The following is a 15,820-nucleotide window of genomic DNA, read 5'->3' on the forward strand; positions in this document are numbered from 1 at the left end:
GCAGGCAGACCGCTTCGTCGACTTCAGATGACATTATTTGATCTTTGAGCTATCAGACTGCAGCCAGAAATACCTGCCAAAATGCTGTTTAATAAGGGCGGGTACAATGCGCCATGGAGTGTTCTCATAGTAGTTCTGTATTCGCCTGTTATTTCCGAGAAATTCCAACCGTCGCACTCAACTGTCCTGATTACAGGTACACGTACAACTCCTTTTTATTCATTATATATTTTGTGCGCCCTTGAAGCTTTAGTGGCTATACTGTGATAAGAAAATTCCAGCTCGTTGTTTACGAGAATTTGCATATATTTCTCACATGATTATCGTAGTAGTATGCATTGTAGATTGGGTTTCCGCATGAAGCGAGAAGTATATAATTACAGTAACGTAATGGGTGTTCTATACTTTCGCTTGTAACCCACATTGTGCAAAATGACATCCCTGCAAGAGAAAACAAATGTATTTTATAAAGACATAACCAAACAGAGAAACGTTTTCGACAATTGTTAAGACAATTTGTCGGAAAAGTGCAAATATTTTCGCTAGAAGAAGTGGCAAGCAACAGGGTATTTCTCTTCAATTGTCACTATATTTAACCCATATTGGGACTAAAATTATAATATTGCCGCGAGCCATTCAAAATTTGATACGTTTCTTTTGAAGAGCAGCTAGCATGTGGCCTTATCACGTAGCGCAAGAAACAAGTTTCACAATTTGTTCATTCCCGTTGTCGCGAGGCAATGTGTTATTTTCTTTTTTGTTCAAAATGGGCTGAGATGTATATCAAAATTTCCGAGCCACGTGCGTCTGTTTCTACAAAGTTATTGCTTGCGCGTCAGTGGGCACGGCGCATCGACAATGGGCATGTTGCCTAACAGGCGCTTCTTCTGCCTTGTGCAGGTTCTACTGCTCAGTTTTGCCTTATCGCCAGGCTTCTTCGAGAAACCAGCTGTCGACACGTGCTTCTGTCAACAGTTGCCGCTGATGACGCATCGTCCCCTGCACATCAACTTCACGACTGGAGCGCTACCGTCGAACTTCCACGTGACATCAACAGATCTTGCTTTAAAAGACCTCCCGCAAGAATTCCTCTTCAGTGGGCACGGCGCATCGACAATGGGCATGTTGCCTAACAGGCCCTTCTTCTGCCTTGTGCAGGTTCTACTGCTCAGTTTTGCCGGATCGCCAGGCTTCTTCGAAAAACCAGCTGTCGACACGTGCCTCTGTAAAACAGTTCCCGCTGATGACGCATCGTCCCCTGCACATCAACTTCACGACTGGAGCGCTGCCGTCGAACTTCCTCGTGACATCAACAGATCTTGCTTTAAAAGACGTCCTGCAAGCATTCCTCTTCAGTGGGCACGGCGCATCGACAATGGGCATGTTGCCTAACAGGCCCTTCTTCTGCCTTGTGCAGGTTCTACTGCTCAGTTTTGCCGGATCGCCAGGCTTCTTCGAAAAACCAGCTGTCCACACGTGCCTCTGTAAAACAGTTCCCGCTGATTTCGCATCGTCCCCTGCACATCAACTTCACGACTGGAGCGCAACCGTCGAACTTCCACGTCACATCAACAGATCTTGCTTTAAAAGGCGTCCCGCAAGAATTCCTCTTCAGTGGGCACGGCGCATCGACAATGGGCATGTTGCCTAACAGGCTCTTCTTCTGCCTTGTGCAGGTTTGTGGCTATTATTCTACCATTAAGAGCGACCACCTATTCCTTTTGGTTTTGCCGTGCCCACAAAAGTGCTTAGAAATTGCGTGTGATGCATATTGTGTGTGCGAATTATTGCTCTGTGGCGATGTCGAGTTGAATCCTGGCCCCGATAAACAAGGCACTCGTGAACGTTTGGAGAAATTAGTGGAAAGTCAGGATAAAATAACATCTGAGATAACAGCCCTTAGGGAACAGCAGGCTAATGTTCAAAAAACAGTCAATGATCTGTGCTCTAAATTTTTGGAATTTGAAAAACAAATAACACGCATAGACACCCTTGAAAACACTGTGCGTTCTCTTCAGAACAAGATTGACGACTTAGAAGATCGAAGTAGACGATAAAATTTGCTAGTGTTCGTAGTAAAAGAAGAATCCGATCAAAACGACGACGATCTTAAGCAAAAAGTACTTCAGGATATTTTTTCCGAGAAACTTGGAGTCTCATGTTCTTCTGTAAGAAGGATCCACAGGATTGGTAAGCCGGGGAAAAGAAGACCTGTCATTGTCTTTTTCCAGGATTATAACGAAAAACAGAAACTCTTGAAGAATGCGCCTAAACTTAAAGACGAAGACATGTCGCTGCAATGTGTTTATTCCCGTAACACAGTCAGAAAACGCAAGCTCTTGTGGGAAAGTGCCAAACAAGAAAAGACGGCAAAAAAGTAATTCTACTGAACGATAAACTTCTTATGAATGGAACGCTGTACGCACGGGATGACGCCAAGAATGCACGAGTGAAGCTGCCAGGCCAGGCTTCCAGGCGAGAATCTGGCACGTCAGATCATCAGAGCGGTTCGCAAACACCTTGACTTGCGGCTCCGAGTGATCACATATTCAGACTAATAAACCTTAATGCACGCAGTGTTCTAAACAAAACAGAAAAACTTGAGGCTATTTTATTTGAATATGATCCGCACATAGCTGTAATTACGGAAACTTGGATACGAGATGAGATTCATGACACAGACGTTTTTCCACCCGGCTATCAAGCATTTCGTTGTGACAGGCTTCTCGTGGGGGTGGGGTAGCGGTTCTTGTAAAAAACGGCTGTTGCGCTATTAATCTAAAGAAAATCGCTGGCCATGAAAGTATTTCTTTAAAAGCAGCCTGTCGAGGTCAGTCTTTCCTGGTTTTTTGCAGTTTATCGACCTCCAGATTCACCAGTAACATTCTTAAACGAACTTGTTGATCAAATGTCTAGATTTAAGGGTGACAGGATTATATTGGCGGCAGACTTCAACCTGCCAGGAATCGACTGGGATTGCCCATCTCTTGTTTCAGGCTTTGGTGCACATGCTGATAAGTTATGTGACATAATGCTTTGTCATGACCTGCAACAAGTTATCAGGGAACCAACACGTGTGCAAGGCGATTCCGCGTCTGTGCTTGATCTTGTATTCTTGAGTAATTCCACCCAGAATTTATCAGTATCATTTGAGTGCGGCTTGTCTGGTCCGCATTTCATTTCCTGTGCGTGATATGAACAAAACTCCTATCGCTATAACAATTCCTTTCAAGGATTTTTTCCATGCAAATGATGAAAGTGTACTAGATTATTTTGAATATTGTCTTGACTTTTTTGATGAATCTGACGTTGTTGTATTATGGGAAACGTTTAAAAAAATATGTTTCCACTGCATAGACAATTTTGTACCGACGAAAATGAAGAAAATACGTAAAACAAATCCTTGGATCAATCGAAACATAGTGCATCTTACGAGGAAAATTAAACGTTTGAAACGGAGAGGAGCCTGCTTACCTATAATTAAAACTTTCAAATTGAACCTCACTGAAGAAATTCAGAAAGCAAAACGGTACTATTTTGAGCACACACTACCAGGATTTATTCATGACTCCCCTCAAAAGTTTTGGAATTATATAGCAGAAAAGAAAAAGCCAATTAACCGTATTATACATGAGGGTGCGATTCTTGTTGACAAAACTAACATCGCTGAACACTTTAACAGGCACTTCCATAGTGTATTTTCAATTCCAAATCCATGCAGATTGCGCATTGATGCATTTTGTTTCCCTGATCCAGACATTGTATCTTTGTAAGGATTAATTTCACTGTTGTTGAAACTCAAGACTAAATCTTTTCCTGGTCCGGATAAAATCCCCAACGTCTTTCTGCATCGTTATGCAGAAATTATTTCTGAATTTCTTGCAATAATATTTCGCACCTCATTTGCCACAGGAAGGCCACCTCCCGACTGGAGAGCAGCTTGCGTTGTGCCTGTTCCTAAAAAGGGTGACATGGCATTTGTTGCTAACTATCGTCCCATTTCACTCACTTCCACATGTTGTAAATTGGCAGAGCATATTTTAGCTAATTATATAACCAAATTTCTTGATGACAATAGTGTACTCTCTTCTGCTCAACATGGTATTAGGAAAGGTTTATCCACTGTGACCCAACTAATATCGGTTATCCACAGCTTTGCAACAGTCCTTAACCGCTCAGGACAGGTCGATGCCATTTTTTTAGATTTTCAAAAAGCTTTTGATGTTGTACCACATGCAAAACTAATATATAAACTTGAACTAATTGGTTTTCCTAAATTTGTAGTCACGTAGGTTTCGTCATATCTCACCAACCGTGTACAGTTTGTTAACATTGATGGTTATCACTCAAATCCATTACCAGTTACTTCAGGCGTTCCACAAGGAAGTGTACTAGGGCCGTTGCTATTTCTCATTTATATAAATGATATCGTTACTGTCATATCTTATCTAGTCCAAATCAGGCTTTTTGCTGATGATTGCATTTTGTTCAACGAAATAAATAACCCTAAAGATCAAATTCTCCTCAACTCTAACCTCCAGAAAATTCACACATGGTGCAGTAGTTGGGATATGCAGCTTAATGCTGCAAAATCTGTTTTTATGAAAATAACCAACAAAAAACTACTACATTCATTTCCATACACCCTCCCATCGCATCCTCTTGTAGAAGTTACAGAATATAAATGCCTTGGTGTTACTATAATCAATAATCTAAGTTAGAACAGTCATATTGCCAATACATGCTCATCCTCCTACAGAAAACTTGGCCTTCTTCGCCACAAACTTAAAAATGTCCCTTCCAAGGTAAAGCAGTTAGCATACTACAGCCTCATTAGACCCAAACTAGAGTATGCTTGTACAGTCTGGGATCCATACACCAAGAAGAATATTGTGGCATTGGAGGCTATCCAGCGGAAAGCCGTACGCTTCATGTTTTCAAAGTACCGCACATCTGACTCTCCCTCCATTTTAATGAATGAGAACTCCATCCCACAATTGAAAATACGAAGAAAAATTCAGACTAAAGTATCTATTTTTGTTAAAAAACAACAAACTTGCTATGAGCCCTGAACCTTACCTTACGCCCTTTACAACACGTCCAACAAGACATCATCATGCACAATCTGTAACTCCGTATCAAGCCAAAATCAATGCATTTAAGTATTCTTTTTTCCCTCGTACTGTTGAACAGAACAAGCTGCCTTCTGATGTAACAATGTCCATTGAATCTATTGATAAATTGCTGGCGTTTTAACCATAGTCGTGTTTCATAGTGGTGTATATTTTCTTGTTAGTGTTGAACATGTCTTATCGTAATTTGCTTGTCACTTGTGTTTAGTATGTTACTTTTGATGAATTCATATTTTATTGCATTGCATTGTATTCTTTTCGCCCCTCCTGCTAGGGCCCAGTTAGGGCTTGCAGTATTTGGTAAATAAATAAATAAATATTTTGCATCTTTGTCTAGGTATTTATGTGACGACTTTAAACTGATACCTGATAAGTGCTTCGGGCATTCATAGATAGCCGAACGCCGAGCACGCTTTATCGCCAACGTCAATTGCTTATTTCTTTGCGGGTGCAATGCAGCCCAATAACACGTATACGCAGTCGTTTTCGGGTCTCCATAAACCCAACTCCAGTGTCCTCATATGTTGCCATTGGCATTGTCATCGCTATGTGACATCTGGTGGAGGTGCTGACCGGCATCAACGTAGAATACTTCTAACATGCCTAACGAAAAGAAGGCACTTCTGGATTCGCGCAGGCTCACGAGCATCCATCTTCCAAGGGCTGCCCAATGAAGATGCGTTAGAGTGGATGGACCTATTCGAACGTGTGGCAGGCCTCAACATGTGTAACGACTCGGCGAAGCTAAGGCAAGTTTAGTTCGGACTTCAGTATACTGCACGAATGTGGTTTGAAATCCATGAGGCGTTTTTCAAGGACATTGGACGTATTCAAGCTGGAGCTTTTGAAGACAATCTCCAGGGTCTTCAAGAAAAAAAAGCGCACTGAATGGACAAATCAAGCTTTTACCTGGCCAATGGACAAGTTCTTGCTTATGTTGATGCAATGACGCACCTCTTTCGCTGTGCCGACCCTGACATGACCAAAGCGGAGGAAGGGAAATTTTTGTGAGAGGTTTTATAAAGTAGCTTATTGAAGGACTTGTAAGAGATTTCATAGGGTCACGAAGAGTCGGACACGACTGAACGACTGAACTTAACTGAAGAGATTCACCGAAAATCCAGGCACAATTTTAAAGTTAAGCGTAGTACATCGTGAAAATTATAGATACCCAGGTGAGGATCTACGATATACCACTTAAACCAGCCTGTAGAATCCATTGAAGCAGTGCATCTGCAACCGGAGACAGTTTTCAAAACTTGAACCGCTAGGTTGAGCGGCGCCGGATGCTGCTGTCGTTGCAGCCACCTCAAGTAGCGGTGCTCACGGACATCGTTCGCTAAAAAGTTAAGCAGGCTCTTGGTGCAACTCCGACACCGACGTCAGCTCTCGAACAACCATGGAGCTTGAGGTATGCCTGCCTGATAAATAGCCCGGCTTCACGACGTGAGACACCAAGCGCTAGCCGCTATCTCCTGTTTATGAAAGCCATCCCCTAGCCGCCCCCCCCCCCCCCCAAATCTATGTACTACCCTCAAGCCCCAGGAAACGCGTTGCCTGGAGGAATGCTGACAACCAACCGCTCTGAATACATTGTGGTTAGGTGTAACTCATCCTCCGTCACTGCGCTTAGTGATAGATTTTATTCCGATGTCTTGCCATCGACGCCGCGTGATCACATCCTGGTCAGTGGCCACAGGAAATACGCTAGTTCCACAGGGGGAGTGACCAAACCGGAACTTCGGCTCCCTATCTTCGTTTTGCACGCGCTTTGCGTCGCCAGGAAGCAACTACTATGGCGCAGTGCAGGATAGATGCCGCAGTTGTCGTAGGAGACACTAAAGAGAGACACTTTTGGAGGTGAGGCTGCTCAACACTGAGAAGACGAAGAAGATGAAGCGTCTCATAACCACGAGTGCGCAGGCCCGCTTCATGAAAGCCCCTACTACCAATCACACCGGGAACTCGAGGCCACCCGCAATCAAGTACAGGGAATTATTCGCGATGATATGATCTAACTATCCGAGATTCCCGGGGCGGCATCATTCAATTTAGTGAAAAATTCTGATGCCACACTTCGCTTTAGATTCGATTACCGCCGATTAAACAACGTCACAAAGAAAAAATGTCTACCCGCTCTCTCGTATCGTAGACACAAAACGGCTCTGCAATGCAACGCAATTCTCATCGATGGACATCAGCGGCCAGTGACAAATTGAGGTCGATGAAAGAAATCGTATAAAATCACGAGGAGACCGCGTTCATCACACCAGACTGCCTCTTTTAGTTCAAGGTAATGTCATTCGGCCTCTTCTCTGCACCAGCGACATTTCAACGATTAGTGGATGCCACACTGGCTGGGTTCAATTGCAAATATATCCGGTATGCACAGACGACGTCTATGGTTTCTCCTTGAAATTTGAAGACTGTTTGGCAAGGCATGTGCAGTGCTCGGCGAAATTATGTCGGTAGTGCTAATGTTGAAGGCAGGCAAGCTCTACTTATATTACTAGGAGCTGTTTTACTAGGCCGCATTTTGATCAATAACGAATTTCGTCCAGACGAAAAGAAAACAGCGGCGATCACGCACTTTTACAGCAAGAGACAGAAAGAATATGCGCCGATTTCTTCGGTTGGGTGCATACTACGAATGATGTCTGAGTCAATTTTCACGCATCGCCGAGTCTTTGATGCAGCTTACAAAGGCTGATCTGTAAGTTAAATGGAAAGCGCCACTAGCACAAGCCTTCCACAAAATTAAACGGCGCCTACAGTCCTCTTATGTCTGAGTCGTGAGCAATCCTTCCACTAACGTGAGCAATCAGGGCCTAGGCGCCGTTCGCGCTCAAAAGAGTGCCAGACAAGAGAAATTTATCAAGTACGTTAGAAGGATGGCCGCAACAAATGAAGCCAATTACTCGACGATCAGGAAGGAAGGCTTCACGATCATCTTGGCCACGTCGTTGTTTCGTCTGTACCTATACGGTCGACCATTCAAGGAAGTAAGCGATCATAATCGCTGCGCCGATTCGCCACCTTAAAATACGCTTACGTGGAGCTTACGTCTAAATAAATCGACAACACAGTGTGTACAAGTCTTGTGCATTTGTTTCGACGCAGACCGCTTGTCCCGGTACACAGTTGACGCGCCTCCAAAAGGCGATGAAGATTCCATCTTGACAATCTTTTCGCAGAACGCTGGGACATTAAAATGAAAAACCTGGCGGATTACTGAGAAGGCATGGCGCTTCCTCTCTCATTTTGTTCAGGTGTGCGTGGGCGTCTTTTGTTTTGAACAATGATGGTATCGTGAAAAACGTCGTGCCAAAGAGGGCCATATACTCGAAGGAACTCGAAAGGACATTTTTCAGGCTTTCTACGACAAGCCAACATCCGCGTAATTCTGTTTAGCTCGCATGATGGAATGAATTCAAGAGAGGTATTACAGGCCGCAGATATCTGCTGACGCTACCCATTACTTGAAAAAGTGCAGTGAGTGCCAGCGATGCAAGACGCTACCTGTTAGACCAGTAGGACTACTAAACACAATGCTCTCTCAGAAAAAGTCCTTTTATCAACTCGATAATATCTCCTCAGACCTTTCCCGACTTCACCAATGGGCAAAAAGTGGATCATCGTGGCAACCGATTACATAAATCGCTATGCCGAAGTAAATTCTCTGCTCAATAGTACCACTGGAAAAGTTGACAACTTCTTTATTGAAGGCATTCTGCAGCAACACGGCACTTCTGAAGTGCTAACCAGGAACAGGGGAACAGCAATTACAGTGGAGCTCACACAATCGGCCTTGAACAACAGCCATACAAGAAACCAACGTACGTGAGCATACCATCCCCAGATCAGTGAAATTAAGGAACGCCTCAACAAACAATCGCGGATATTATAGCACGTAGACGCCGAGCACGTGACATGCCCTGTGATCTTCGCGTATAATGCAGCCGTACAGGAGAGTGACAACGTTCAAGCCTGTGTGCGGCAGAGAGCCCACGATGACAGTTGACGTAATGCTGCCGAACATCACAGACGAGGATGACCTCGATTCCTCCACATCACCGCCTACCTGCAGAATACAGTGGATGCCCGACAACTCGTCTTGCTGCGAATGAAAGACTAGCAATGTACTGCCACCCGATGATACAACTTGAGATGACGCAACCTACAGTGTAAGTCAGCAGACCATGTGTAAATTTGTGTGCCGGTTTGCTGACGTGGGTTCAGTAAAAGGCTTTTACGCCGGTACTTTGGCCGACACAAGGTCCTTTGCCGACTCGGACAATGGCCTACGAGGTGTGAGAATATCCTGACGGTGTGAGAATATCCATGCGGTGACTTGCGAAACCAGAAAATGGGCACGTTGTACGCCTTAAGGCGTATTATGCGAGCTAAAGAACCTAGATGTTTTAATGTCTAATGTTCTGCACATCGTTTCATGTTCATTTTGGAACAAACGACACGATGCCTGTTTTAATGTCACGGGACAACCAAACTTTATTTTTTTTTCGTGTAAACAGCCGCTAGCATGCTGTTTTATCAATTAGAGCAAGGAAAGTTTTTGCGCTCTTTATTCCTGCACGTTTTGCAAGACGGGATGTTAGCATTTTCATTGTTGCGCATCGTGCGTAACAATGAAATGAATATATATATATATATATATATATATATACATATATATAGAAAGAGAGGGAGAGAGAATCCACGTGTGGGTTTGCTTATAGAGATTATTGTGAGACAACTCAGGAGTTAAAGACGCTGTATAGGAGGGCTCCGACAATTTAGACAACCTTCAGAATACATCGCCATTGTACAGCAGGCAGGCGCCTCACTTTTCACTTCCGTTCAAAAGTGGCCGCTGCGGTCCCTATTTGATCCCGCATCACTGGGCCCCGCAATCGACCGTGGTAACCATTGCGCGACTGTAGTGGGGCTGGCATATGGCATCCGAGCTATTTTTAGCCCCAATACTAAAATAGGCATTCCTTCCTTAAAATATTGATTCTTTACAAGAACTTTTCTTGGTCTACGCCTCTCTTGAATCACCTACGAGACCACCTCTCAAGTTTTGCAACCTCTCTAGCACCGGTCGAGACAGCTGTACTTATGTTAAAGACGCATTCCTCGCTATGTTTGAGTTGTTCTGAGGTCTCCGGTTTTGTATTAGCCGCTGTTTATCCAAATTTCAACGCCTGGTTATGCTTTTTTCTTATGTAGAACTTATGGTTTCCTTTATTGGCCTTACAAGAATTCTCTGAAATATTACAGATTAAACTGCGCGTTAGACCCCATGCCGAGCAATATACTATTTCCTTAACTTTTCCCGCTTACTGCTATTTTTTTGTCCTGTTTTTTTTTTTACTGATGTATGAACATGAATAAAAAGCACCTCATGTTATTTTTATTTACCAGTGATTCCTGAGTGAACAACCTATTCTGCAGTCGTTGTAATATCCACAACCTGCACTCTCATGGTAACTTAATTTAACAGTTCTTTATGCCCATGTAACACTGTGATTGAGATATACATATAAAATGCTTTAGCACCCGTTATTTACGTAATACCAACAGGATCCCGCGGATTTAGAGACAGCTCATTCCACGGATTCGTGAAGTTCTCAAGGTTGCGGAATACACCATGGCCCGGACAACAAATTGCTGACGACATGAAATCTTATATGACGTTCCTGTGGCCTGATTACGGTTTCCTTTCCATCTTTGACCCATGAAAAGCAATGAAACTTTATATTTTTTCATTTCAATCTTGTTTTGTGGAACAAGATAAAAATGGGATCTGCTTGTGTACAGTAAATACGCTGTAAAGACGCAGGAAATTGGTATGTTCATGAGAGGCACAGCTGACCCCTGGTAAAGTAGCAAAAGGGCTGAGATTTCCGGGTGCATTCACTACCTCGGCTACGCTACTATCAGTGAGGCGAAAAATTGGGTTTATCTTCGGAGGTGAGGTAGTGTAATCAGAGATAACCATAAATTTTGAACTACATCGCAAAATTACAATGAGATAGCACCAAAACCAACCGCACAGAGAAAATTTGACAGAAGCAACATTTTTTTGCGATGAATCGCAGGCAAGCTAGCTGCTCGGGCATATTGGGGCCTCCTATGCATCGGTGATTATTATGGGTAATCCGCAAACAGTAAAATAGCACAGAACGCAGAGTTAAGAACTACAATTCAAGCTACAGTTTAATTACCAGCAATTGAATAAGAGCGTAATTTTACTATATATTGTACCTAACTTTCTATATTCTCAGCTACTCGACAACGCCCTCACTACTTTCAGAAGTGAATTAGGAAGCTGGAATGATCTTAAATGTATGCAAGGGTAGAAGGATGGAAAAAGTGGGAGAAGGTGGCTGCACAGTATGAACCAGAACTGAGCAAGGGTTGAGGGGGGATTGAGTTCGCAATGCAATTCAAAGTTACGACCACAAACAGTCTTCGTCACCTGTAGAAATGTTGGTTTGAATTTTAAAATGATGGTCCCTCAATTCTCTTGCCGTTCGCTCTCATAGAATAGTTTACAAGTGCAAGGTAAATCCTTGAAAAAATTGTACCAAGACTGCGCTAAAGACATGCGTTGTATCCCTAAAACACTTTTTTCTGCACGTCTACTGAGTATGAGAGGGCTAAGAAATGAAAACAAGAGCACAAACGTAAACAAATGAACCTCAAAATAGTCACAAGGGTAGAATAATATTACTATAATATTATAATTATTATTATTATTATTATTTACCCCGCCGGGGTGGTGCAGTGGTTAGGGCGCTCGACTACTGTTCCCAAGGATGCGGGATCGAATCCCGGCCTCGGCGGCCGCTTTTCGATGGAGGCGAAAAGCAAGGCGCCCGTGTGCTGTGCGATGTCAGTGCACGTTAAAGAACCCCAGGTGGTCGAAATTTCCGGAGTCCTCCACTACGGCGTCTCTCATAGCCTGAGTCGCTTTGGGACGTTAAACCCCACAAACCAACCACAAACCATTATTATTATTATTTTCATTGTGCTGTTTCGGCTGAAGACCACTCTTTGTTCTAATGCTAAACGTTAATATTGCGCACGCGAAATTATGTGTTACCTAGCGCATTTTAGAAAATTGGTGCGTGCTTTTGAGGTGAGCGTCATCGCATGTATGCATCGTGCTTGTCAGAAAAACATTTTACTGTCTGGAATATTTATGTTGCTTAAAGGGTGCTACAGACGCGAGCTTATACATTTCTAACATGCCATATCTTCAACACTTGAAAAACGTGTTTGGATGAGCCTTCGGTGTTTCTTTCCTCGGTGCACCATATCTTCACGTGAAGGTGGCAATGCCGCATTGAGTGTACTGACAGGCAGGCGTACATCTGAATCGAACTGTTTATTGCACTGAGTTGCAAGTGCAAAATAGCTAAGGAAAAAGTAAGATGTGATGGCAGGAAACATGCCTAAAGCGTGTTCGAGTACAGAATGGCCTCTACTTGTTGCTGCATTGAATTTAATGTCGGTGAATAATATCGAGAGAAAACCAAGAAAGCAAATTACAGATCCTCTCGTGCATAGTCTTATGACAGTGCATTCAGCATAGTAAAGATTGTTCAGTTAAAACATTGGTGTGACAGATACTGTGCCTTCCCTTTCCTGTGAACCAATTTTTTTTCGGCTGAAAAATTAGGACTATGCGGTAAGCAGTGTCATAAACAGGAATATTTCGAAGTACATTTTAGCGCATCTTGAGTAAATAAATGCAATACATAAACGTTCACGCCACTCTCAGCGTGAAAATATTAAGACAAAAAACTCTTCGTCGTATTAATTCAATTACTATGCACGAGAGGATTGGTAAGAACAATTTTATCAGCTGATGACTGGCAATTCTTCAGAAGATTGTTATGGCTCAGCTCAAGATCTCCTGCGTCAGTTACGCAGTATATATGTTTTGTTCTATTAGTTATCGACATTTTGGAGGCAACGTGTCGCAGGAGCACGTAATCCACTGCAAACATTGTGACATCCGCTGCACGAAATAACGCAGGGCATTTGTTTCAGGCTAGCTGGGGAAGTAGTTAGTGCCACAACGAAGTGACTGTCACACATTGAAGTAGGACAAGCACTTACGGAAAACGTTTTAATTTGTTTCGTTGCCTGTTCAAAAAGAATGAGCATCAGCGAATCTTCTTCAACTCTGAACGGAAAGATCTTCGTTAGGCAATCTGACATCTCTGCTGCTCTGACATAAATTGCGAGAAAGACCTTTTTACTTCCCTCCCGCGGAAGCACAATAGTACTAATAAAACACCTAGCATTATTTCTACGTCACCTAGGCAATAAAACATGTCATCCTTGTGCTCTGTAATCAATAGCAACTAGGAAAAATTCGCGGTACCGAAGCACGTGGTGGTAATTGTGTTTCGCTGTGCATCCTAACGCCCGCTCAGTATGAAATAAAAAGCACGAAATTGTTCTTCTAAACCCAATTTTCTTTCCATTTAACATTCTAATCCTCACGAAATTATGGTTGATTGTGAAATGTTCGAGCTTCCTGACTGAGAAAATATTTTCCCGAATAGACCTACCAAACGCAGTGGCGGTTTGGCTATATACACAGTTGCGCCTAAAATGTGCCAGCTTTTGCCTAATCTTACCAAGGCTACAGAGTTAAATTACTGAGGTCTCAATGTTACAAAATCGAAATGAAACAATTTCAGGGTCTGTCGCCCATTAAATGGAAACACGGAAAGTTTACCAGATAATTGATCAGGTTCTAGAATATGTGTCGCTGAATAAATGCACTATTTTGCGCAGTAAGGCTTTTGTGCAGTCAGATTCAATATAATAATACTACTGTACGTGATTTTAACATGAGGTCTCTCTGGTATGGTTTTGTCAGTCTCATAGAAACAGCAACACGTGTAACATGAACAAGGGATCGGCATTAGATTACTTGTTTAAGACCGTTGAAACTACTGTACAGTCGCGCGGAACTATCGTTTCTGATGTAAGCGATGACTGTCAATTTTCCTTTTTTCTCAAAATAAGTATCCTAAGGCAAACGCTTTAAAAAAGTGAACTATGGCGCACCGCATCACAGACGCCCCATTGGAAGCATTTCAATTCATTATCAATTTTGACTGGTACTGCTTTCTGCAAGGAGAAACTCTAGGGACAAGTACAACCTGTTTATTTCAATGTTTCTTTCGTGTTTAATAGAAAAAATTTACGATCAAAACCTACACCAGATAAAAAGCGGAAGAAAACCGTACATTACAAAAGACTTTTCAAAATGTTATAAGAAGCAACAAACGTTAGTATCAAATGCTTCTTCGCACGCACAATAAAGGTATATCCTCCCACGTTTTTAACCTGAACGCTCGAGCGTCGACCGCCGAGTCGATAAGCGCCGTACGACGGAACACAGCGGCGAAATGAGCGAGAATACGCGCGTGCGCGCGGTGAGCACTCCGGTGCAGCTGTCCTCTGCCAGGCTGTTACGGGAAGCGGATCCAACCCCACCTTCTTTATGCGTTATCGTTTTGCCGTTTGTTTTCTGCATGCCGCTGGGAAAAAATTAGAAAAGGCCACGTGGTACCGCCTGCTTTCCTGTATGAGAAAAAGAGGTTAATTGATAAGCGAAGTAATCCCATAGCAAAGAGAAACAAAATGCTGATACGCATGCAGTATAATCAGCCAGCGTATATCGTATTGCATCTAGCGCTAGCGCTACTACCTGACCGCTTATTTATAACTTGATGGAAGCGTTCAGAAAAGAAAAATGATGATGACGATAACGGCGCTCAAAAGAAGCAGGGGTGACGTCCCGTTCCCAGAACAGCCTGCCAGAGGACACCTGCACCGGAGTGCTCATTGCACGCACGCGCGTATTCTAGCTCATTTGGCCGCTCTGCTCCGTCATAGGGCGCTTATCGACTCGACGGTCGACGCTCGTGTGTTCAGGTTAAAAAAGTGGGAGGGTGTACGTTTCTTTATTTAGGAAGCTGACATCGATTCAACTTTGAGCTACGGAAATCTAGAAACACGTATTATATGCAACTTTTCTACAGTGATTTCAAGACGAACGGACCACCGGGAAAGGTTTAAACAATGTGCTGTGTCGCTGTCATGCGCTCAGTAATCACCGGAGGTCATCACCGAGACATGACAAAAGGGGGGGTGGTCGGTCGATGCCCGGCGTAGCCGGTAAGCAAACGTGGAGAATCAAACGAAGACGCTTTGACTTGAAACAACAATAAGAAGACGTTTATAGGCTCAGAACGAGGAATGCACAAAACAATTAGAGGGCAGCAATTACCATTCCAAAAGGCAACAACATGAGGGAAGAAACAATCTAATTAAATACTTCAAATTACGTGTACAGGGTCATGCTTTTCCGGCATGGAAGTAGCAATTCAAGTAACAGTAAGGGAAAGAAAGTTCAGAGCAGCTTTGAACATACAATTGACCGGGGAACGCGGCGGCAGTCCGTCGCTGGGACTCGAAGGTGACGGTCCTTCCGGTGCAGCTGGCGGTCTGAGGACGCGGTGCCGGCGGCGGCGCTCGGGTACCCCCCGGGAGTACGCGGCAGCTCGGTTTTCCCTCTCCGGGAGCGAACTGGGTGGACTGACTTTGGGGCCTCAGCGGCTCCTTTTTAATCCTTTGTCGACGATGCCTTGTGCGCA

The 15,820-nt window shown here is 43.5% G+C and overlaps 1 protein-coding gene across 2 annotated transcripts in view; it reads right to left on the bottom strand.

The window, feature by feature from the left end:
- Positions 1 to 202: 202 nt before the first annotated feature.
- Positions 203 to 15,820, bottom strand: part of LOC146177965 (uncharacterized) — a 122,271-nt gene continuing 106,653 nt past the window's right edge. Inside the window, exon 9 of one of the 2 annotated variants that reach the window (XM_084580680.1) lies at positions 203 to 441. In XM_084580680.1, coding sequence (XP_084436806.1) covers positions 290 to 441 — 152 coding nt within the window. In that variant the 3' untranslated portion in view covers positions 203 to 289. Of the gene's footprint in view, positions 442 to 15,093; positions 15,811 to 15,820 lie in introns of those variants that run through there. The other variant, XM_084580682.1, reaches the window with a different exon arrangement.

Source organism: Amblyomma maculatum, chromosome 10 (genome assembly GCF_055883805.1).
Source record: "Amblyomma maculatum isolate TAMU_Amacu chromosome 10, ASM5588380v1, whole genome shotgun sequence".
NCBI lineage: Eukaryota > Metazoa > Arthropoda > Arachnida > Ixodida > Ixodidae > Amblyomma > Amblyomma maculatum.